This window comes from Paramisgurnus dabryanus, chromosome 13, assembly GCF_030506205.2.
Source record: "Paramisgurnus dabryanus chromosome 13, PD_genome_1.1, whole genome shotgun sequence".
In the NCBI taxonomy this organism is placed as follows: Eukaryota; Metazoa; Chordata; class Actinopteri; order Cypriniformes; family Cobitidae; genus Paramisgurnus; species Paramisgurnus dabryanus.
In genome coordinates, this window is record NC_133349.1 from 26,285,847 (window position 1) to 26,311,924 (window position 26,078).

General features: G+C 39.2%; 2 protein-coding genes across 4 annotated transcripts; both read left to right on the forward strand.

The window, feature by feature from the left end:
- Nucleotides 1-978: 978 nt before the first annotated feature.
- Nucleotides 979-19,232, forward strand: LOC135728135 (C-C chemokine receptor type 5-like). Of its 2 annotated transcripts, none has more exons than XM_065246246.2 (4): nt 979-1,111; nt 13,939-13,994; nt 16,108-16,182; nt 16,315-19,232. In XM_065246246.2, the coding sequence occupies exons 2-4, from the start codon at nt 13,969-13,971 to the stop codon at nt 17,390-17,392; spliced, it is 1,179 nt and encodes a 392-aa protein (XP_065102318.2). In that variant the 5' UTR covers nt 979-1,111; nt 13,939-13,968; the 3' UTR covers nt 17,393-19,232. The 2 variants fall into 2 exon arrangements, with proteins under 2 accessions (XP_065102318.2, XP_065102319.2); XM_065246247.2 differs by lacking the exon at nt 979-1,111 and adding an exon at nt 1,198-1,476.
- A 778-nt stretch (nt 19,233-20,010) lies between these two features.
- On the forward strand, nt 20,011-25,741 carry LOC135728136 (C-C chemokine receptor type 5-like). 2 transcript variants are annotated; one of them, XM_065246248.2, is made up of 4 exons: nt 20,011-20,156; nt 21,611-21,664; nt 22,767-22,832; nt 22,964-25,741. In XM_065246248.2, the coding sequence occupies exons 2-4, from the start codon at nt 21,639-21,641 to the stop codon at nt 24,051-24,053; spliced, it is 1,182 nt and encodes a 393-aa protein (XP_065102320.1). In that variant the 5' UTR covers nt 20,011-20,156; nt 21,611-21,638; the 3' UTR covers nt 24,054-25,741. The 2 variants fall into 2 exon arrangements, with proteins under 2 accessions (XP_065102320.1, XP_065102321.1); XM_065246249.2 differs by lacking the exon at nt 21,611-21,664.
- The last annotated feature ends 337 nt before the right edge of the window (nt 25,742-26,078 follow it).

The following is a 26,078-nucleotide window of genomic DNA, read 5'->3' on the forward strand; positions in this document are numbered from 1 at the left end:
AAACCCGCCGTATTTATTACATAAACATATGTAGTGTATATTCAATTTACAGCTTACACAGCCACAGGCAACAAACCAAAACTAAACACTTCAACCCGGCAGGGGAATATAAAACAGCGCCAACAGGACTCATGCGCATTCGCACTTCCACTAGTACGGTCCCAGTAAACAATTACGGTCTTTCAACATTGAAATATGGTTGAGAATATGTCGGTCCGCCTTGGACTGGTTTTTGACGTGATTTCAACTAAGTAGTTTTGGCTGGACTGTTTGACTACATGTTTTCAACTGACCATGTTTTCAACTCATAATCTACCCAGTAAACAATTACGGTCTTTCAATGTTGAAATACGGTTGAAAAGAAGTCAGTCCGCCTTGGACTGGTTTACGACGTGATTTCAACTAAGTAGTTTTGGCTGGATTTATAGATTATGAGTTGAAAACACGTAGTCAAACAGTCCAGCCAAAACTACTTAGTTGAAATCACGTCGTAAACCAGTCCAAGGCGGACCGACTTATTTTAAACCATATTTCAACGTTGAAAGACTGTAATTGTTTACTGGGCAGTCCTTTAAAAAGGATAACTAATTCAGAAAGTGTAAATGTACGACATGATGAACAATACAAAAACTTAAAAGAACTGTTGTGTATGTCCGTCTCTTTATAAAGTCACTTGCAGTTGCAAGTTGTAAACCACAACTTAACACCTTTGCTTAGCTGTTCTGACAAACCTGGGAGTGTTTCTCCATAGTTTACTCATATTTACTAATACATATAAATATAATATAAAGTAATATTAATACTTGTTTGCTTCATAAAAGTCATTAAAGAAATATAAAGTTCATATTGCATTGTAAGGTGATTCACTTTACCCCAGACATGGCGGAAACCAATCATGTCATTGCTATTGAGTTTATAGTTTTGAAACTACTCCTACAATTTGCGACGCCCCTACTCTAATATAACCACAGGAAGTGTCAAAAAACCAATGCTTTGACATATAGGAAATAACTATTTATATTAGATCTCATTTACCTCCTCTGATCTCATATCATCTCATCTCATCTTTCCTTCTCGAAGGTGACAGGGTAATTACATTTACCAAGATAGTGTGAGTATTCTGCACTTGTATTTAGTTATTGATTTTAAACCTGAATAATAGGCACAGATATGCACTATTGTTAAGTGCAGTATTGTTAAGTGCTAACCTGCATCTTTATAGGAGATACCTGAGATCTCCTTCTGAAATGATGGTTTTACACTTTTGTTGAAAACATCTTATGGTGACATTTTCTGTTCAAAGCTGGCAAAACATCTCTAGGAAACTGTCACCAAATATACCTGAATGTCACAGGTGGTTTATACCACTAGTGCATATTTGTAGTCCTCATTGGTGTTAGAGATCGTCTGTGTTACAGTCATCAATATTATTTGCACATTCGTAGATGTTCAGATGATTTTCTTCCAGGCAAACAGGTACCGTTTTACTATATATGTTTGTTTGATGTAAAGAGGTTTCGTTTTCTGTGTTATGCACAGATGAGACACCAGCTATTAAAAATAAATAAACAATTAAAATAAATTAGCATTTTATTATTTCATTTGTAAGCAAATAAAGGTTATAATATTACTGTTTTCTGTACTAATAGTTAGTGGTGCTTGCATTTATGTAATTCCTCACTATTGTTATCTTGCAAACGTATTATTGTGCTGCTGCTTCTTTTTATTCTAGACAAAACTTCGGTGTGTAACCCATCCTGTGCGGTTTGTCTTAGACTGATAAACGAGGGCTCAAATCGACCGGTTTATTAAGGACTTCTATAAGCAAATTGGTACATGATGTTCGCATAGGGGTGGAAAAAAATAAATTTAATAGAAACAAGGGTTACGTTGGTGTCCAAATACCCACACTTGTGGTCTTTGCACTTGACCACTTGGCCCAAGTGTTCTAGTGGGTGTGAAGATACCAAGTGTGCGTGTAGAATTATTCACCCGATGGGACACACTTAGCAAATGTAAAAATGTCATTCCAGGTAATAACACCATTTTGCCTCAAAATGTATTTGTTTTTTATTTACGATACTTTTTTTTTGTTTATTCAGTAGTCCCCAAATAAATTACAAAATTAATATTTCTAATTATGTGAAAAAGCAGTTGCAGATGTTTTACAAAATACATAACAATGTTTGCACCAATGAAATGTGCAACACTTTCCAAAATATGTAATATTCATTTATTAACTTACAATTACAAGTTTACGCGATATCTCGCGAGGTTTGGGCTAAAGTCTCACCAGTTACATCCAGAAAAAGATATTAAGGGCCCTGCACTTTGCCAGTTTTAAGAAACTTTCGTGCATTTACTTTCTGTTGCGTACACGCACTCTCGAGTGTGCAAAACCACAAGTGTGGGTATTTGGATGCAGCCTATATTTGATGATGTTAGTTCCTGTTGTTAGTTCCCCACCACTGCCTGTTGTAGGCTCTGTAACAACAGGCAGTGGTGTAAAAAAGTGTTGCCCCCCTTCCTGATCTTTTATGTTTTGGCATGTTTGTAATGTTTGTCATACAAATTAAATTAAGGTTTTTATTATGAAGTTAATTGAGCTAAATTTAATACTACATGGCCCTGTGTGAAAAAGTGTTTGCCCCTCCTGTTAAATCATAACTTAACTGTGGTTTATCACACCTGAGTTCAGTTTCTCTAGCCACACCCAGGCCTGATTAATGCCTCACGTGTTTGCAATCAAGAAATCACTTAAATAGGACCTGCCTAACAATGTGAAGTAGACCAAAAGGTCCTCAAAAACTACACATCATGTTAAGATCCAAAGAAATTCAGGAACAAATAAGAAAAAACGTAATTAAGATCTATGAGTCTGGAAAAGGTTATAAAGCCATTTTCGAAAGCAATGGTGAAAACATGGAACAGTGGTAAACCTTCCCAGGAGTGCCAGGTCGACCAAAATTATCCCAAGAGCGCAGCAATGACTCATCCAAGAGGTCACAAAAGACCCCACAACAACATCCAAAGAACGCTTAGGTTACTCACGTAACCCCGGTTCCCTGAAATAACGGGAACGAAGCATTGCGTCAGTTAGCTGACGCTATGGGGGAAACTCCTGTTTACTCCGTGACTGAAGCCTATTGGTTAACGTCTGTACAAAGTACAGACCAATGACGTTTGAACCCGCGCGCGGGAGGAACTTGTCCTTATATAAGCGCGGTTCAATCGTCAGGAGCTCATTATATTCGACTGAAGCGCGCAGCCGAATAACACTCGCTGCGTAGACGTTTGTAGCACGGCAAGAGACGCAATGCTTCGTTCCCGTTATTTCAGGGAACCGGGGTTACGTGAGTAACCTAAGCGTTCCCTTTCAATACGGTTCACTTCGCATTGCGTCAGTTAGCTGACGCTATGGGGGAACGTAATCCCATCACGCCGTGCATACACAACGTACTGAAGTGCCTTACCGGAGAGACACTGCGTGTGGCCCTATACCCGGCATATTCACAGCTTAAAAAGCAAATGTGTAAGCACCATATAAATTGTTGACGCGCACACGGTGGGGTTTTAAACGCACCGGGGGCACATAACATAGCACAAGACGGCGAGGTACCGAGCGCGCCGCGGCTGTGCGAGATAAGTAAATTCAGAGTCACGTTGGTGAGCTCGCTGAGCGCACCGTGGTGTACACATAAAACGCATGAGCGTGCATGATTGAGCCGAGAGAACCTGCGCTCGTAGGGCAGGGACGTCTAAGCTGTACAATCTGACAACGTAGACGGCGAAGACCAGCCGGCCGCGTAGCAGATATCAAATATAGATATAGATACCCCTGTAGACCAAGTTCATGAAGAAGCCAAACTCGCAGAGAGTGGGCTCTATATAGGACATAGCTCATAGAGGGGCGGGAGCCAGTGCGATGGTTTCAACGATCCATCTAAATAACCACTGTTAGCAACACAGACATACGTAGTGAGTGATCTGCGAAGCTCACGAACGGCCGATCTGACTATAATATGCGGCAGAACGGTTCGTAGCGTGGGATTATACAGATACCACAATAGTGTGAACCCAGGTGCACCCTCGAGCGCATCGGGATGCATATAGGAAGTATTATAGTGCACAGATCGGTGAGCTTTCCAAGCGCGCCGTAAATGTGTATTGACTATAAATTGCACGGGCACAGGTGAACACTTGAATACATCGTGAATGCACATAGATGAATCAGAGTGTTATAATGCACAGGCCGGCAAGATTCTCGAGCGCGCCGTCATGTGTTCTGATAATAAATTGTGCGCACACGGGTGAACTCTTCAGTGCACCGTGAATGCGTATAGATAAATCAGTGCACAGAACGCGCCGTGAATGTGTACAAATATGATTGATGAACGTAACAGTGGGCACCCAACGCACCGTGAACGTACACAGATGAACAACAATGTACGTGTCACAAATCATAACACAGCTGTGTATACAGGTGAGCTTTCCCAAGCGCATCTTATTGTATACCAAAATGTTATAGCGTGTACATGTGAGCTTCTCTAAGCGCACGGTGGACGCATATAATTAAAAACCATATCGTGCATACAGGTGAGCTAATGGGCGCACCTTTAATGCAACAAACCTCAGTAGTGCGAAGCAGGGATGTCGAAGCTGTAAACTGACAACGTGGACGGCGGGGACCAGCCGGCCGTGTCACAATTGTCAAATGAGAAACCTCTAAGACCATGCCCATGCTCTTAGACAAGTGAGCATAATTGTCACGGGAGGTGATAACGTCAACGATCCATAAATAGCCTGTATTGACAGGTGCTCTAGTGAGTGATCTGTGACGCAGATGAACAGCTGATCGTCTGATGTACGTCAGACGTATGTGTCATCCAGGACCTTGGACAGTTCCAGAGCGCTGTGCCTCGGGCACCGTCCGCATCTGAGAAATGACAGGCTTATGAATAAAGTGAATGGCCAGCCGTAAAAGCATGGTTCGCTGTTACCGCCGCCGTCCGCATCTGAGAGATGACAGGCTTGTGAATTAAATGAATGGTCGGTCGTAAAAGCGTGGTTCGCTGTTATCACGGCCACATAGATATAGGTAGGGGAGAGAGCCGCCGTGCCTCTGTAGTGAGGAGAAAAGTGTTCCACCCACGATTCGCGGGGGGTATTGACTTTCAAATGTCACTAGACAGAATGGATCAGACTTTGCATAAGGACGCCTCGTGAAAGGGGTCCTAGCAGCTTGTGTCAATGTGTCATAAGGCACGTAATGTAGGTCGTGTCCCACGGATGCCATCTCCGCACGCCCATCGTAATGGGTTAATATTGGTAGTTTAAGCATGAGATGCGTATCACTCTGATTGAACATAGCTTATAAAGCGATGCAATGAGTTTATAAAGGAGATGACTCGTCAGCTTGTTCAGGGGGCGAGATCTCAGTCTGGTTCGGTAAATAATGAAACCACCGTAGATTGCCCGACCGCATTATCACAATAACACGGTCGAGAGTGCTGCAGTGCTAAATCATCCTCTTAATGTACCGTATTCACAGTACAAGGTGATTTATATGAGACAAACGGCGTTCCACGCGCCGAAGGCTGATTGCCGTCGTAAAGCGTGTTCAACCCACAGCAAATGCTGGGCTAGCTCGTAATGACAGCACTTCATGCAGCAGTGTGTAACTTAAGCAAGCTTCCCGGCCGTCAGCTCGGGGCGGGACCTTTGCTTAGTCAAACTGAAGTGGACTTATGAACAATGCCACGATATTCAGCTTTCTGAGGCTCGTTAGAGGGGTACGTGCGCCCGTCTTAAACGAGATGCCGCGCGCGTCTGACTGTGCGCGCGCTTTAAGCTTTGAAACTTATTGTGGCGGGTAGCAAGCTCACTTGAGGTTGATATTACCCTTAATATCTCCGAGTATTGGAGCGGAGGTGTGAGCGTCTTCGGATCCGCTAATATAAATCAGCTATATGGCCGAAAAACGTCGTAAACCGCTTGGCTGTAAGCCTTTGAGTGGCCGTCCGGAGAGGGCGCGATTCAAACGCTTGGAGCCATGCAAAAGTCTGAGGCTGTCCTTCCTCTAGGAAGAGAGAATAACAGCCGTAAGACCGTGCTCGTTTGCGCCATCAGCATCGTAGCGGAGAAACTGAGGTGGGCTGCGAGCGAATTTGGCAGAAAGGTGTTGGAGACACCGTACAGTCCTGGGGTGTCAATACACAGTATATGGCCAAACCGGGGTTTTTTCGGCTAGCGTCGATAGAATTATGGACAGCGGGCCGTGTGTGCGTATTACTGATTGCTCGTCAGTAAGGCGATAAAGTGTTTAGAGACACCGTACAACCGTGGGTGTCAATACACAGTATAGTAAGCACGGAAATTACTCTTTTTAGAGGAATTAAATACCGTTCGCCACTATAGTGAGGTCGCATAGCCGACAGTATTACACAGTATGTTTGGATAAACAGCACACAGAAAACATTTCAGGGCAGTCCAGCCGAGGCGCGACATAACCCCTTTTTTCCCAGACAGTTTCGTTCTCTGTTGATGCAGCTATGCTGCGGAGACCAGAGCTCAGCCGTTCAGGTGCACAAGCCTCAGTAGTGACGGTGACCGAACGGCTCACGGAGCAGGGTAGTATGTCTAGGTAGTTTAATGTCAGACTGAACCCATCGCAGAGAGGAAGTCTGCCGCGAGGCCCGCGGTTTTGCCGTTTATTAAAAGGGCAGAAAAACCGGGTATATATATATAAGAATGTACCAATATTCAGCGTACTGATATAGGACGGGACTGAATAAAGGGAGGTATTCGGGCCTCAGTATATTATAAACAAATTCGTTCTGCCTCTGATTCCGTCTAAACCAGAGAGAAATTACCAGGCAGACGAAAAATGAGCTATCTGAAGTGAGATCGGCTCAGGCCAGTAAAGCTCTATAATAAGTGTTTTAGCGCTCCAATAGAGGCGTGTCCGCCTTATCGAGCAGACGAATGAGATCGTGCCGCTCCAGGAGGGGAGGGGCATGAAGCTCTCTTATAATGAGTGTTCTTGGTGCTCCAATAGCGGCGAATCGGCCCTATCGAGCAGACGAATGAGATCGCGCCGCTCCAGGAGGGGAGGGGCATGAAGCTCTGTAATCGTTGAACACTGGACAGCTGCATTTAGAGGCAGCGAGCCGTAATACCGCGTGCTAGCTAAGCCGTTAAGAGACCTCACCACTGTGGGGAAAGGAGCGAGGGACTCCGCGAGCGTGGAGCACGAGTGGCTGTGCTATGATAGAGACAGGGGCAGACCGCCCGTGTTTGCTTGTCGTATGCATCTATCCAGGTCTACGGTTCCCCGCTTGTTCATCTCAACAAGAGAGGAACGGCAGAGGGGAGCAGCAACACAGACAGAACAGCCATGCGTCGTGACGGTATCACCCGATGCACTCGGGGGATTAATATATGTGCCAGAGATCTCGCCACTGAATGTGAGAGGAGCGAAGGGACTCTGTAAGCAGCATGAACGGTTGCGGTGTGACAGAACACAGGGGGGGTTAGTCCGTGTGTGCTTGTCTATGCATCCATCTAGTCTCATGGCTCGCCGTGTGTTCATCCCGGCGAGAGAGGAACAGCAGGGGGAGTACGAAACATGGATAAGACAACCAAAGCATAAGCGCGGTCCCGGCGTGGGAGGTGCCAGACCGGTAACGCGCTCTGAGGAAATTCATAGCAGAGAGGCTCACCGAGCCGCTGTGCTGGACGCTATTACAACAGCGCCTGCTCTTTTAGCTTATAGCTTTATATTAAATATATCGATCTTACCGGGCGGCCGCAGGGGAGACCTCGTCAGGCGTGTGTCCGCTGCACAGGGCTCGAACCACGGCAAGCGAAGGCTATCTTCGGTTCTCGGCCGGAAAGCGGCAGGGGAAGACGCTAGACCTGGACTCTGCTATCTTCGGTTCTCAGCCGGAAAACGGCAGGGGAAGACGCTAGGCCTGGACTCCGCTGCAGGGCTTTTGTCAACGGCGAGGTAAGGCTTCTTCTTTTTCTTCGGAGCAGCGAGAGGTTCGCGCTGAAGGAGAAAATAATGAGCTCCTGACGATTGAACCGCGCTTATATAAGGACAAGTTCCTCCCGCGCGCGGGTTCAAACGTCATTGGTCTGTACTTTGTACAGACGTTAACCAATAGGCTTCAGTCACGGAGTAAACAGGAGTTTCCCCCATAGCGTCAGCTAACTGACGCAATGCGAAGTGAACCGTATTGAAAGGGAACTGCAGGCCTCACTTGCCTCAGTTACATTCAGTGTTCATGACTCCACCATAAGAAAGAGACTGGGAAAAAATTACCTGTGTAGCAGCCATACCCTGTGAGACTGGTTGAATGGTGAGTGCTTTAAAGGGGCTCTAAGCAAATTCACGCGTTTTAGACCATAAAAAATTTTTTGTTACATACAGCAAACATCTCCTCACTATCTGCTTGCTGCCTGACCGCAAGCAGATCATTTCTTTCTTTATTTTCTTTGATTATTTGATTTAATATTGGTTTGTGACGATTCAGTGTGTTTATTGGGTTGCTATTTTGTGGAGCTGTGGTACTTCATTTAACTGTTAGATCGGTCAAGGAGGAGTGTTGACCTCCCCAAATACTTTTTTTGTATTTGTTCACTGAGTCGTTTCCCATACGGAAATGTAATATATGTCAATATATGAAATATCCCTATATGAAATATATGGTAATATAAAGTAGAAACATATATGTGCATATATGTACAACTATATATGACACCTATTCGAAAATGGAACAATTTCATATATTGACATATATGTCTATCCCATACAAATGTATGTCTATGTGTGCAAAAAACATACATAGACATATATGTCATCTTTATAATTATTTATATATGTGACATACATGACTTCACATATATGTGTAATATATGTTGCATACATATACTTATCATATATCATAAAATAATTAAATTTGAACCGTAGTTTTTATCTACTTTTTGCATGTTTCACACCACAAGTAGGACATACAACCCATTCACACAATTAACACACAAACACAACTTATTATTTGTAATGTACCTGATGAGTCCAGTCGGGCCTCGAACCCGGGTCCTCTCGTTGAAAGTCGCCTGCGCTATCCACTGATCCACCCAGCAGTTGGATAGGCGGGGCTAACAACTTAAGCTATTTGTGTGTTACTGAAGTAGGCGCTGTTTAGCTTGTATTTACAGTGTTTGATTTATCATTCCTCCTGTTTCATTTTATGCAGGGGTACACAGTGTAAATTTAACCCTTGTGCATTGTTCAAATTTAATACATCCACTAAATTAAACATCTGTAATCTGAAAATTTATCAGATTATTATTTTTTTCACTTTATTTGCATAAATCTGTTAATCACAGTCAGTACTGATCAAAACTACCAAATCTTTAAAAAAATTCCATTATTTTAACTCTTTAATTGCCAAGTTAATAAGTGGATTTGGGGAAAAAACTAAATGACAAATTTTCAATATTAAAAGTGATTGTGGACTGGATTTTTTTACCTTTTTCGCTGTCTTGGGCATGTCAAAGATAAAGTAAAAACATTGGCTTTTGATTATTGTTTTCTCCCTCATTTATTGTTAGCGGCTGTTTTTGCCCCTTGACTTCCATTATAACAACATTTTTTGATTGCAGAGCAATGACACCTTGTTATCATGCATTTTTGAATGTTGGTGGTTTTTCCTTTTGCAAAGAGGTCAAATTTGTCATTTTTACTGTTGATCACCATGTGGCACCATTAACCCTTTAGTAGACCTGTGCAGAGCTTAATTTCTAGCTTGTACATTGAGTAATATGGAGTATAACTATGAAGTATATTGTGTGTGTATGTGTGCGCATGGCTCTCCTGATTTTGCCAAGTGGTTGATGTTTTCCCGGGAACATGTTGACCCTGGGACAACATTTCAATCAACCAATCAGATTTCAGAAATAAGTTTACAGTTTGTTTTAAGTTTAAGCTTACAATCAGGATTAGCTGTTTCTAGACCATTGTTTTTCAGTTATCATGTCTCTCTGATTTTAGGGTTTGGTTATGGTTAGGGTTGGGGTTTGGGCTGGGTTTAGGTTTTATTTATTAACAATATGTTGCCCTGAGGACATCAACCAGTTGGCAAAATCAGTTCGAGCGTGTGCGCATACGTGCGTGCAAGTGTGTTTTAAAATAATCCTGATCCATTAATAGGCTATTTTATGACTTTATGATCTGGTAAATTGACACGATCACATGAATTTTTGCAATGTTTATCGCATATTGAGACAGAAAAGAGACTGCTTTCATCCCTAATGAATATAACCATAGTAATAATAAATTTTTTTCTAAATATTAAAACTAAAACTATAGTGCACAATAGTAGGCCAATGTAGTATAGTCTGGTTAAAAATAATTTTGAAAAGTGTAGCATACTATAGTACATACATAGCCTATAGTGGGGATTGTCAGTGGAATGTACACACTCAGAAAAAAAAGTACAAATGCTGCCACCGAGGTGGTTTTTAAAAAAGTAAGTTACACCCTATTTGTGCGTGGTATTAGTATAATTAAATGTACATATTACCACAGAGGTACATGTTCCAAAATGTATTCATATCTGTACCTAGTGACAGCTTTTCTTCTGAGACTGCAGTTTACTAAAATAACTAGTATTTTTTCACATGGTTTATTATATTATGATTATAGTGAGACAATTATACATTTGTGGTTAATATGGTTTAACTAAAAAACCATATTAATTTTTATGAAAGCTAGATAATGTTGGTGAGGTTATTTAAGCTTGCATTAGAAAAATGAATGACACAGAAGAGCTTTTCACTCTGGAAATAGTTAACGCTGTGTTATTCTAAACACCGGGTTAACGGATTCCTGGGTTATCTTCACTTCACACTATTAATACTTAGCCAGGGGTTAAGAGATAACCCTGGGTATTCATAATCTGACATTTCAAACGATGCATTCCTAAACCCTACCCTTACGATCACTAACCACAGTTAAAACCAAAAACCATGGTTCCTGTAGTAAAACCATGGTTCTCTCTAAACCCCACTTTTAACTCTAGGTTAAGGAGCATTTCACACTTGTAATTTAGAAGCAGGGTTATCCCTGAAATTAACACAGGGTTATGAAACACTGCTCGGAAGCACGGTTAGCCCTGTTTTTGTGGGATTAACCCCACATTGCGGTGCCAAATGCATGCAGTGTGAAACTAGGCAGGGTTATAATGTTATGACCCTAATAATGGTTAACAATATATTTACAGACCTATAGGCTATGTTATTTTAGACATCTAGACATAAAACATATTGATATCATATGGTTGGAGCATACAGTACCATGTAAAAATCCATTTTATATGGTTGTAAAATACAAACCCATATAAGAATTCATACATATACATATTTTAAATATATGCATTTAAATACATTTTAATATGAGTATTCCATATAGGTTTAAAACATATATCTTCATATATCAAGAGTATCTATATTTGTGATATTCATATATGTATTTATATACATTTTAATATGAGTATTTCATATAGGTTTAAAACATATATCTCATATATCAAGAGTATATATATATGTGACATTCATATATGTATTTATATACATTTTAATATGAGTATTTCATATAGGTTTAAAACATATATATTCATATATCAAGAGTATCTATATATGTGATATTAATATATGTATTTATATACATTTTAATATGAGTATTTCATATATGTTTTAAACCTATATATTCATATATCCAGATGATCTATATATGTGATATTAATATATTGAATATATATGTAGCATATATGCCAAGATCGGTTTTGATATAGGGACATATATGTCATATATTACATTTCCGTATGGGTTGATGTGTAATCTTTTGTTACCTGGAACACGTGTGGTGAAGTGAGCCCAAAAAGTGTATATTTGAAGCGTGTGTAGTAAAGTGGATCTTGGGGGGGGGGGGTTCTATTTCTCTCTGCCATCTGATATGTACCTCTAATGTTTGGTGCCCATTACAGCTCGTTTTAATATGAAGCTAGCTTCATTAGTCTTATGCTGAATTATAATACATGGAACTGTGTTTTCATTCTCTTTATAAATAAAGTATTGTTATTTCTTCTGGATCTTTGTGGGAACGAACCTGTGTGCCCTTATCAATACTTATTTCCCTGAGTAAAATTCCCAGGGTGGGATAGTCGGTGTTACAAAGAGTCAAGTGTTTAGTAATCTTTAAGAGGTCCTGACCATAACTTTTGTAAATGCAATTGCAAATGCAAAACATTTTGGAAGGTGTGTGTACCATTACGTCTGGCGTAAAAGTAACACAGCATTTCGGAAAAGGACATCATACCAACAGTACAATATAGTGGTGGTAGTGTGATGATCTCGGCCTGTTCTGCTGCTTCAGGACCTGGAAGACTTGCTGTGATAAATGGGACCACAAATTCTGCTGTTTACCAAAAAATCCTAAAGGGGACAATGTCTGGCCATCTGTTCGTGAACTTACGCTGAAGCAAACTTGGGTTCTGCAGCCGGACAATGATCCAAAACACACCAACAAGTGCACCTCTGAATGGCTGAAGAAAACCAAAATGAAGACCTAGTCAAAGTCCTAACCTTAATCCTGTGACATGACCTTAAAAAGGCGGTTCATGCTCTCAAACCCTCCAATGTTGCTGAATTAAAACAATTCTGCAAAGTTGAGTGGGCCAAAATTCCTCCACAGCGCTGTAACAGACTCATTGCAAGTTATCGCAAACGCTTTATTGCAGTTGTTGCTGGTAAGGGTGGCCCAACCAGTTATTAGGTTTAGGGGGCAGGCACTTTTTTTTACACAGGGCCATGTTGTTTTTATGTAAATTTAGTTTTTCCTTAATAATAAAAACCTTCATTTAAAAACTGCATGTGTTTAATTTCCATAAAGTTTTTCGGAAACATTAAAGTGTGACAAACATATACAAAATTTAAGAAGGGGCCAACACTTTTTCAAACCACTGTAACTCACAATGTTGTCTAAGTTGTACCCCTGGGGTGTAAGAGGTGCATGTCATAGAGACATGGGGATTGGTTTATATCATTCATACTGATAAGCAGCCTATGGAGTACGGTTACTGGCAGCTGCTAACCCACTTCCAAACAGGGAGTTTTTTATTTTTTTACTGCTCTTATTTATTGTGTACTAAATGTCAGTTTTAATTTTGGTTCTAAATTAGGGTGACCATACGTGCCATTCTTCCTGGACGCGTCCTGGCCAGGATTTCGGTGCGTCTTCCAGAAGTCGTATTTGTTGACCGCATACGCCATTCAGTTAAAAACATAAGACATGCAATCGTAGTTTCATTCTTATCTTAAAATGTATCTGTTGCTTTTCTGTAATAATAATAATAATCCTCTATGACGTATGCGTGGCCAGGACGCGTTTGGGAAGAATTGCACCTATATGGTCACCCTATCTAAATGCATGTGCTAAAATTAACTTGAACAACATGCTAAATAATCCGATATTCAATATTCCGTGTGGTATTTCTTTTTCCAAAATTGTTTTAAATTGTACATATTGTATTTTAATCCAACATATGTTTCACATTTCTGGGGAAAGACGCATCACAACTACTTCTGAAAGTCAACAGCCATTGTAAACAAACAAACAAAAAATATCACTGAAAAGTTGCACATGAACGGATACCCCAACCAAAATCCGCGTGTCAGATACTATTATCCGGATCAACTTAAAGCTTTTTTCATTTTTTTTAGGCAATTAAAATTAAATTAATCATTGATTGCAAACCATTACACTTCCCTAATGCTCACAATGATTATTGACTAGACTGAATGTTTAGGCTCCTACCAAACCTTAAAATGTTATCTAATGCATTGTCTTAAACCCTTTTTCTGTTTGTCTTACAGACAGAAGACGTTGGATTTAACTAGCAGAGAATGAATTCTACTGCTTTACAGCTGAGGTAAGACCACAACAAATGATGGGGTTTTTCAACCTATGATTGTAAATATGGACAAACCCAACTGTTGGTTTAAAATTAACTATAGTTAATAGAGTTAATAATGTATATAGTTAATAATGTAAATTTTTGACTAAACGACGAGCTTAATAAACCCAGCATTATTTTTTTGTTGTTATGGTTGTTGAGTTTATCTCCAACCCTATTGCAGTGGGGTACAGCAGAGCATTGAAGCCACAACTGAAAAAAGCATTAAGGAAATCAGATGCAAAAGCTGCTTTCCGTACTTGCAGAACCACAAGAGCAAGACACTGAAACATAAATTAACATACAGCACTGAAAGAGATTAAGAGACTATGGGCCCTATCTTGCACCCAACGCAATTGACTTTGTCAGTGACGCATGTATCATTTGTATTTTGCACCGGCGCACAGCAGGTTTTTCCCTCCACAGACGCACGTCGACAAACTAGGGAATGAACTTGCGCTCCCTGGGCGGTTCAGCGCAAAAAAGGGGGCATGTTCCGGCGCAAACCATCCCTGATGCTATTTTGCAGTTTCAAAAAACAATTGCGCCACTGACCAAAAAAAAACTAGTTTAAAGTCAGTGGTGCGTTGCGCGTTGTTCATTATGCTATTTTAAGGGCGCATGCTTGACCATAATGTATAGCGTGCACAACGCGCACACACTTTGCTTATCTAATCTACACAGATGCAACAGTTATTTTTGCAAATCATAAATTGTTACAATAAAAAATATTAACACATGAGATAAGGGAAATCATTTTGGTGAGCATTGTGGTGATAGTTTTTATTTATTTTGTGTGACTACGTTAAAAAATTCTCATGCAAATAACGATTAAAATATTTTCATAAGTTTGTTGTGTTGCTGTATTATGTTTATTTTATGTAAATAATAATTCAAATGTTTTCATAAGAAACCTAAATGTATGTGAACTTGATTTGTAAGTGTACTTTGGGGTTGGACTGCTTGCGTTTCTTGGCTTTCAGCGGTGAGGGTGTACGCAGCGATGTCCTCTGCTGGCGTCAGGTCCTGTGTAGAGGCAGATCCACCTCCCGTTACACAGCGTGGCCGATTTATGCTGGCAAGCTTGGGATTCCCCCGTCTCCTGACATCATTGTAGCGCTTGCAGCGCAACGTTCTGGGGGTGCCAGCTGATGAGACAATTGTGGCTATTTCCTCTCACCAACCCCTTATTGATTTGTGCCTGGCGCAAGAGTTATTTCTCCCGCCGGGAAAATAGCAACAGCGCCCAAGATCTGCCCACAAAGTCACTTGCGCTTTGCGCTTCACACTTGTGTTTCAGATCGTTAAAATAGGGATCTAAGAGTTGATAATAATTTGTAGTTTTTCTGAATTTACTTTTTTTAGGTATGTGACAAATGGTTAAATCAGCGGTGACTTCACTTCCTATGGGTGTGAATTCAAAATATGTGTTTGTTGCGTCATGTGAACCATGTGCATCATGCATCTTGTCAAAATATGTGCCTGTTGCACACGCGTTGAAAGGGTTTATGATAAAAGAGACACTCACATTCACAAAATGCTCACAAGACACCAACCTAACACTAAACTCTGATTACACATGAGATTAACCGAGTATCTGGCAAACGTGAGCGTTTATAAACCCTTTCGTAGTGTGTGCAGCAGACACTTATTTTGAAATGACGTGTGATGCACATAAGCTTTGCATAGTGCGCCCTCGAAAAATAAATCACCGGGTTATTTTCAGTTTAAAAAAACATTGTACATGTTTTCATGTATTTAAAAAGATTAAAAGATAATGTTTGATGTAAGAGCCTTTCTGCATCTTGGCATGCTCTGAATCTTTCACATAACTTTTGAGTAAATTTGTCAAGCCTGAGGTTTGCTTTTGTTGGGATTAAAAGCTTGATCTCGCTGGAATTCATACGCTACTGTATGCATATGTAGATGTGCAAATGAAAATGGGTGTATTGATAGAGACATGTAAAGACAGTATAAACGGATAAACAAATAATGGCTTATTTACAAAAAATAATTCTTATACTCAACTTTAAAAATGTTTATTTAAGACCAATAATAACACACTTCCTTGCCTCTTTGTCATTAAAAGCACCACTCCACAGTCTTCATGGACAAGTATGGTAACCAACAGGACACCATACAAGGATGCTTTTAAATTTTCCAGGTGAGGCCATATTACAGCACATGTTTCTATAATGCAATGATCAGTTTAGATCAAGATGTTTTAGTCACTACTGACAGTGGAGCTGTGCTCTATAAACTTTGCTTAAATTATATTTTTCCCTTTCTGCTTAAGTTTGAATGAACCAGAAAATGATGAGCCAAGCACCACTCCCTTATATGACTATGATGAGTACTACAATAAAGGTGTTGATCCATCTATGTTATCCTGTGATTATGGAGTTCGTGCTTCCAACATCCTACCTGTGTTATACTCTCTGTTCTTCGTGTTGGGCCTGCTGGGTAACCTGCTGGTGTTATGGGTGATCTTAATGGGTATTAACCTGAGGAGTATGACTGACATCTGTCTCCTGAACCTGGCTTTAGCTGATCTGCTGCTGGTCTTCTCTCTCCCGTTCCTGGCTCACTATGCCAGAGATCAGTGGGTCTTTGGACGCCCCATGTGCACCATGGTTTTAGGTGTCTATCACATTGGATTCTACAGTGGGATTTTCTTTGTTGTACTGATGAGTGTCGACAGATATTTAGCTGTGGTTCATGCTGTGTTCGCATTGAAGGTCAGAACAAAGATATATGGGATCTTAGCCAGTGTGGTCATCTGGATCATTGCCGTTGCAGCCTCGTTTCCTGAGCTTATTTACCTTGAAATCAGTACACACAATAATAAAACATACTGTCAGTCTTATCCAACAGATGAGCACAACTCTCACCATTATGCAAACACTGCTGGTATTATTAAAATGAATGTTTTAGGATTAATTATTCCACTGTGTGTAATTGGATTTTGTTACTCAAGAATTCTTCACAGACTCCTAACAGTTCGCTCTTCCAGGAAACAGGCCATGAGACTTGTCATTGTAGTTATGGTTGCCTTCTTCTGCTGTTGGGCTCCATATAATATTGCAGCTTTTGTGAAAGCATTGGAGCTAAATAAACTCATAGAGCCAACCTGTGAAAAAAGCAAAGCAATCACTCTTAGTCTTCAGATCACAGAAGCTCTGGCTTACTCACACAGCGGCTTGAATCCCATTCTCTATGTGTTTGTAGGAGAGAAATTTAGGAAACACCTTTACAGACTCCTGAACAAAACACCCATCAGCAGATTACAGTTCATGAAGAGATACCTTACACGGGCTACAGGATCTGTTTATTCACAGACAACCAGTCTGGATGACAAATCTACAGCAGTGTAAAAGGAGATACAATTGGGAAGCAATTCCAGCCTTCTGAACTATAGCTACAACCTGAGGTAGTTGTGAAGGCAGGGATAGTGCTGGCCTTAGGGTGCGTCTGGGCAATACAGACCCCCTTTAGTTGTCCTCAACCAGTCGTCCCTGTAACCCTAACCCTAACCCTAAGCACCCACTAGCGTCCCTGAACTCAGCAATTCCTGCCCTGCTGGCTCTTTTGTGACTTCCTGCTCTGACGGCACCTCTGTGACTTCCTGATATGTCGGCTCCTCCATGGCTTCCTGATCTGCCGGCACATTCCTGGCTCCCGTTGCAGGCTGCACCTCACTGACTCCGGGGCCATGTGCAGTGTGGGACGTCTGGATTTTGGTGAAATAAACATTCAGAACTGTAGTCAAATCAAAAATTTTTTTAGTTTTATAGTGATGTAAATTTATATAATTGCTGCAATATTGTGCATGTTGCATTTTACTTTTAAATACAGAGTCTTGCCTTCAAAGGCCGCTGCCTTAGAAGGATCCAGATCATGAATTGGAATGCATAAACAATATATGATTTCAATATTTGGTTTTGCTCCCAAATTGTTTAGTATGTGTTGCTCTGCCTTATTTCAGCAACTTTTAAAATATTTGTACTAACCATGCCTAAACATAATTTACTTAAATACAAACATGTACATACACGTTACTCACATTTTATTGTAGCACAGTTTGTGCTGAATACGGTTAATGGGATATTAGCCATTAATATGTTTTAAGCAACTTAATAAAGACCAAATGTAAGAGCATATCAAAACTTCTGCCAGTGTGCTATAACCTCAAACCCCAGAGCGTAAAAAAAGAAGAGGGTGTATTTTTTTCATTGTAGGGTTGTTGTGTTCACGCACCTGTCAATCACACATTAAGCATGATTTTGCATAATATGTGCACTTATTTTCAGTTGTTTAAATCTAAAAAATATTTAAATAAAAAATCTGCTTTGTAAAACTTAACAAATAGAGTAAAAATGTATTTAAGGAGCATAGCTTTGCAAACTGCGTCAGAGAAGTAACTTCTCCTTAACCTTTGAATTTCTTTTTAAAGATAACACAAAAAGCCACAAGACAGCAGAGACAGAGAGAGAGAGCGAGAGAGAGAGAGAGAGAGAGAGAGAGAGATTTCCTGTGTTCTTACTCTCTGATGCTAACACAGTACATTGCTGACATGGCTATTGCTTGGTCAAAACAATAACTTACCTAAACCTGTTAACACTTCTGACCACTTTTTATGTTATGTCTTAAACAATGTTTCATATGTTTGAAAAATTTTTTGTGATTAGTTCATTCAAATGTATTAGGCATAATCTCCAGTATCTGCAGAATAAGACCTGCATGAGTTCATTAATAAATTTTTATTTGATTGGATTTAGTGATAACACACAAAAACAACCACTTCCTTATTGTGAGGTATGTGCAATTGTGTCTGCAAGTAAATGGCACGCTTAGGACCGCATGTTTTGAGGATCAACACCGAAACAATCAACACTGTAACAATACAGCATCCTAAACAGCTAAAAAGGAAATGTGCAAAATGCTGCTACAGTGAAGACATAATTTCAGGTGTATAAAAATTAATCAGTCACTTTAATTCAATCACTGAAATAATGAGATTACTAAAATGTATAAACAACAGATATCAGGAAGACAAAATATTGATTTATGTGAGGAAAAACACAAAAGCAATCACTATCTGCTATAAATCTTGTGTTAATATAAAGTGATCATATGGTTTCAGCTCACAAGGCCTGCAACGCGAGTTGTTTGTAATACGTTTAAACTGTTAAATTTATACAATAAATACCCATTATTGTACTTTTACTTGTGTGTTATGTCTTTTTTATTGTTGAGAAGTGGTGGGAATACCTAAAATACCTTTTCGACCATAAATGTTTATGAAGCCATTTTTAATTCTAACAAAGGCAGAATCTAATTTGACGCATAAGGCAATGAATCTTGAAACGTATAACCACAGGTTGTAATAAGCTGCATGCATAACCGAAGTATGAGGTCGTTATTTTTTGACGACAGTCTCCATTTAAACTATGCATTTGTTGAGCTGTATTTTAATAACTGCAGATGGGAGGCAAACATGAACCCGCTCAAGAGTAATTGTAAATCATCACCTTTATCTGTTTTATAGTTAAAAACGTAACTAATTCAGATATTACATTTAATGTAATAAAACACGATGAACAATAAGAATACTGAAAAGAAAGTGTATGTCCGTCTCTTTATAAAGTCACTTGAGCATCTTCGTGGTTTGGTGTGTAGAGTTGTAAACCACAACTTAACACTACTGCTCAGCTGTTCTAACAAAGCTGGGTGTGTTTCTTAATAGTTTACTAATATTAACTAACACTTGTTTACTTCATAAAAGTCATAAAAAATATATAAAGTTCCTACTGGAGTGCTGCACCATTAGTGTTTGTCTTTCTCATAAAGGCTTAGCATAGTAAGGTGATTTCCTTTAAACTTTACCCCAAACATGGTGGGAACCAATCATGTCATTGCTATGAGTTTATGCAGTAGTTCTGAAACTAGTCCTGCACTGTGCAAAGCCCCTATACCCAACATAACCAAAGGAAGTGTCATAAACCAATACATTGACATAGAAAATAAACTATCTATATTACATCTCATTTACCTCACCTGATCTCATATCATCTGATCTCTTATCATCTGATCTTTCCTTCTTGAAGGTCACGGGGTAATTCCATTCACCCAGTTAGTGTGAGTATTCTGCACTTGCATTAATTATTGATTTCAATGCTGACTTTGATTAATAGGCACAAAAATACACTGCAATTATTTATTGTAATAAATGTGACCAGTGCAAAAAGTCCACAAGGTCAGAGACATAACCTGCAACGTCAAAGTATGTATTTTTCTGAAATGATGGTTTTACACCTTTGTTGAAAGCATCGTATGGTGACATTTTCTGTTAGAAACTGGCAAAACATCCGTAGGAAACTCTCAATAAATATACCTGAATGTCACAGGTGGTTTATACCACTAGTACATATTTGTAGTCCTCATTGGTGTTAGAGATCTTCTGTGTTACAGACTTTTTATATTATTTGCACATTTGTAGATGTACAGATGACTTTTCTTCAGGCAAACAGTTACAGTTTTACTATATATGTTTGTTTGATGTAAAGGGGTACGTTTTCTGTGTTAAGTTAAAAATGTAAATGACACAACGATACACCAGCTGTTGTTACAAATAAAGTCAATTAGCATTTTATTATTTCATTTGTTAAGCAAAAACAGATAAAATATTACTATGTCATGTACTAGTAATATTGCTATTATGTCAACTAATGTCCTGCTACATCCATTTTCACGTTTTACGAAGGGAGCTCGAACCTTAGGCTCAACTTGAGGTCCGAGCTCTTATAATTGAATTGCTGATTGGGAGGAGGATGAGGGGTGCCAAAGAAATTGTGACTGGAAAAGCACAATGTATATATGCGCACTAGGGCTGTGCAATATTGATTATATATTAGCATGCCAAATAACGTGCTATTCGATAAAATATTTCTTTTTCTAAAATCAATTAAAATTGTTTTAACGGAGCATTGTGTAACTTTTATCTCTTGACATAAATGTAATATAAAATACATAACTATATTATCAGTGGTGTATAAAGACCTTAAATAATAAACTTTTTATCTACATACACCACGGGTGCCTTTACATGGAAGTTGCCATTATTTCGCACCGTCATGTTTCTGCCGTAGCCCTAAATGGACAAACTTTTCTACAGAGCGTTTCATGCCTATGTGTCTCAGACGACAACATGTTTACTTTAGCCTTATTACAATTAACATAGACTGAATTTATGGTTAATATGTGTCATTTACCACTGGTATTATATATAAATTAAAGTGCTTTTTTGATTTAGTTTTAATGTGAAATAAAGAAGAAATTAAAAGTGCTTTTTTGTTTTTGTGATAATATGAAAAAAAGAAGAAAATTCTATTAAAATCCAGATATTGAATTCATGTCAGTCTACACAACACAAGCCCGAACTTTGTCTATTTCTCATCTTTTCTCACACGCACACACACACACACACACCTTAGGTTTTGTGGTAAACCCATGGTTTTACAAATGGTAATCAATACACCAAATAACCATGATTACTAATCTTACTATAATAAAACCATGGTTATTTTTTTTAGGGGGATCCTCGGATTCAACCATCAAAGAATGAAATCTACTGCTTTAAAGCTGAGGTAAAACCACAACAAAAGATGATTTTATCAACCTATGGTTGGGTCAAATATGGACAAACCCAAATGTTGGGTGAAATGAACTCTGAATTTTCTATGTTAATTTAAGTTATGTTTGACTCAACCATGAGCTGAAACATTCCAGTATTATTTTTTGCTAATGTTGTTGAGTTTTCTCAAACCCTATTGCAATGATACAGCAGAACCAATTTCCTCCTAAAATGCCTAAAACCTATGTTATTCTAGGATAAATACATTTATCTCCTGAGGGTTTTCAGAAAAAATACTAAGAATGGTCAACGTCTACCAACAACTTAATACCTCTATAGCACTTTAGAAACATGAAATAAAAGTAACCGGTGGTAGATCAGGCACAAATGGGTTAAAGCCTAAACTGAGAAACAGCATTAAGGAAATTAGATGCAAAAATTGCTCTCCGTACTTGCAGAGACAAGTTCATAATTATTTTCAGTTTTTACTACTGTATGTATGTGTTTATATGTGACAGCGTAAAATTATCATTTTTTCATGTACTTTAAGTATATGCTAAAAGTTAATATTTGATTAAATAACTCAAAGCTTTCATGTGTCTTGACATGCTCTAAGTCTTGCTTTTGGGTAACTATTGTCACTCCTGAGGTTTGCTTTTGTTGGAATTTACAGACTGATCTCGCTGGTATTTATACGTTTTTTATGGCTAATTTGTATAAATTTGTATGAAGTGAACCGTTCAAAAATGTACGATCCAATGAAAAACAATGAAATTCCCCCTACATCACAGGAGCGAAAATAAATCATAGAAAAGCCACTTTGTAAAATAGGTATGAATTGTCAAGAGATTGCAGACTAGAATGACTGACATACATGTAGAAATGATGATTCAAGGCTAATTTGGCATTTTGTCTTACATTTTTTCTAGACCTGTGTGTACAGAATAAATGCTACTGTATGCATTATGCAAATGTAAGATAGAGATATGTACAGACAGTATAAATGGATAAACAAATAATGGCTTGTTTAAAAGATAATTCTTATACTCAACTTTAAACATGTTATTATAGACCAATAGTAATCACACACTTCCTTGCCTCTTTGTCATTAAAAGCACCTCTTCATGGACAAGAATGGTATCCAACAGTACCCCATACCCAGATAGTTTTACATCTTCCAGGTGAGGCCATATTACAGCACTAGATCCTATAATGCAATCATCAGTTTAGATGAAGATGTTTTAGTCACTACTGAGAGTGGAGCTGTGCTCTATAAACTTTGCCTAAATTATATTTTCCCTTTCTGCTTAAGTTTGAATAGACCAGAAAATGATGAGCCAAAAACATCTCCATTATATGACTATGGTGACTACTACAGTAAAGATCTTGATCCATCTGCAATTGTCTGTAATTATGGAGTTAATGCATCGAGCATCCTACCTGTGTTATACTCTCTGTTCTTCGTGTTGGGCCTGCTGGGTAACCTGCTGGTGTTATGGGTGATCTTAATGGGTGTAAAGCTGAGAAGCATGACTGACATCTGTCTCCTGAACCTGGCTTTAGCTGATCTGCTGCTGGTCTCCTCTCTCCCGTTCCTGGCTCACTATGCCAGAGATCAGTGGGTCTTTGGAGGCCCCATGTGCACCATGGTTTTAAGCGTCTATCACATTGGATTCTACAGTGGGATTTTCTTCATTGTGCTGATGAGTGTTGACAGATATTTAGCTGTGGTTCATTCTGTGTTTGCTTTGAGAGTCAAAGCAAAGATATATGGGATCTTAGCCAGTGTGGTCATCTGGATCATTGCTGTTGCAGCATCGTTTCCTGAGCTTATGTACCTGAAAACCTATGATAACAATAATAAAACATACTGTCATTCTTATCCAACAGGTGATCAGAAATCTCACCATTATGGAAAGACTGTTGGTATCATTAAGATGAATGTTTTAGGATTATTTATTCCACTGTGTGTAATTGGATTTTGTTATTCAAGAATTCTTTACAGACTCTTAACAGTTCGCTTTTCCAGGAAACAAGCTATGAGACTTGTCATTGTAGTGATGGTTGCCTTCTTCTGCTGTTGGGCTCCATACAATATTGCAGCTTTTGTGAAAGCATTGGAGTTAAATTATCTTATAGAGACATCCTGCGGAAAAAGCAGAGCAATCACTCTTAGTCTTCAGATCACAGAAGCTCTGGCTTACTCACACAGCTGCTTAAATCCCATTCTCTATGTGTTTGTAGGAGAGAAATTTAGAAGGCACCTTTTTAGACTCCTGTACAAAACACCCATCAGCAGATTACAATTCACAAAGAGATACCTTACACAGGCTACAGGATCTGTTTATTCACAGACAACCAGTCTGGATGACAAATCTATAGCAATGCGAAGTGAGATATAATCAGTTTAGGGAATACAGACAAAGAAAATAAATAAGGCTCAATAATGTTTTTATTACAGTATTTTTAGCAGAATGGGCTCATCTTCTTGTTTAGCCTTGACCCTAAAGTACCTGCCAACTACCATCCCATCTCCAATCTTCCTTTCCGGTCAAAGGTGTTGGAAAAGGTAGTTTCTGCCCAACTTCACAACTATCTCATAACACACAGTCTTAACGAGAAGTTCCAATCTGGTTTTCGCTCTGGCCATAGTACAGAATCTGTCCCGGTCAGGGTCACAAATGATCTGCTGATGGTGGCTGATGCTGGCTTTCCCTCACTTCTTATCCTTCTTGACCTCACCGCAGCATTTGACACTGTGGACCACCACATCTTGTGTCACCGCCTTCACTCCTCCATTGGACTCTCTGAACTACTCTGGCCTGGATTACATCATATCTCACGGACAGAACAGAGTATGTATCACTGGGTTGTGCTAAATCGGACACACACTTTGTTACCTGTGGTGTCCCTCAAGGATCAGTCCTTGGCCCCATCCTCTTCATGCTGTACATGCTCCGCCTTGGTCGTGTCATTAGCCCGCATGGAATATCTTTCCATTGCTACGCTGATGACACCCAACTTTACATCAAAACAAACCCAACCCCCTCTACAGACCTTTCTACACTTTCCACTTGCCTGGAGGAGATAAAGAAATGGATGACGGCTAACTTCCTGCAAGTTACCTGACTTTTGAGGCCCTCATTAAACATCTCTGCAAAACCTCCTTTTTCCACCTCAGGAACATTGCAAAACTCTGCCCCATACTCACTCTCACTGATACTGAAAAACCTGTCCATGCCTTTGTCTCCTCCAGGCTGGATTATTGCAACGCACTTCTCATCTGGATCCCTAGCAAGAACATCCAACAGTTGCAGTACAAAACTGTGCTGAAGGATCCTGATGGGGGTACGGAAGTATCAACATATCACACCCATCCTCAAATCCCTCCACTGGCTTCTTGTTCAGTACAGAATTGAATATAAAATTTCCCTTTTGACTTACCACCCTTATACCTTAAACAACTCATCACTCCCCTTTCCTCCTCACGCCATCTCCGCTTTGGACAGGCCAATCTCCGCCAGCCTCTGAGGACAAGGCTTCGAACAATGGGTGACTGTGCCTTTTGCTCAGGAGCACCCAGTTTGTGGAACACTCTCCCTGTCCATCTAAGGGCCCCACAGTGATTCATTTAAAGATGAATGTTTAAAATAACTCAGCATTTTTAGATTTATCAGTTACAATTGCATGCTTTGTTAAGAAATCCTAAATATGGGCATTTTTGAGTATTTGTTATTTGTAAATGTATCTGTAAATATTTGTATAATATTTTATATTTTTATACTCATGCTTAAATTTGTTATTTTGGCACTTTGTATAAAAACTAAGTTAAACAATATGAACTTGTTTTTATAAGTTATGTCAACTTATCACAAGTCAAAACTTAAAATAGTAGGTTGCATTGACTTGCAAAATCAAGTTGTTTTAAGTTCATGCTGCATTTTTGACGGTGTATAGTTACAGTACAGTATAGTTCTCATATCATTTAAGTGATACTGTAGGCTTTGGCTTTTACTGTTGATACTGTTGGCTTTTTTTTCTTTAGCTACAATACATGCAAAAATACTTTTTTTGTTTCTTTGTTTATTACTGACAGAATATTTGTAGTCAAACCAATTTTTGTCAATAAACAAATACATACAGTAACTAACTTTGTGACTTCAACTGTTGAATAAAAAAGTAGATTTCCTGTTTTTGATCTCACCATTAGCAAACAGAAAGAAATCTGGTGTTTAGCCTGTAAGGAATAATTGCCGACAAGTCATTGAATTATTCAAAAATAATGCACATCCGAGCTGATAATGCGGCACAACATGAAACGGAGTGCCTTTACAATGTGGGTGTGAATTATTTTTCCGAGTCAATTTTTCCGCTTATACCACATTTACCACAGACATTGCTCTGGTGGTTATTTAAAGACATTTGAC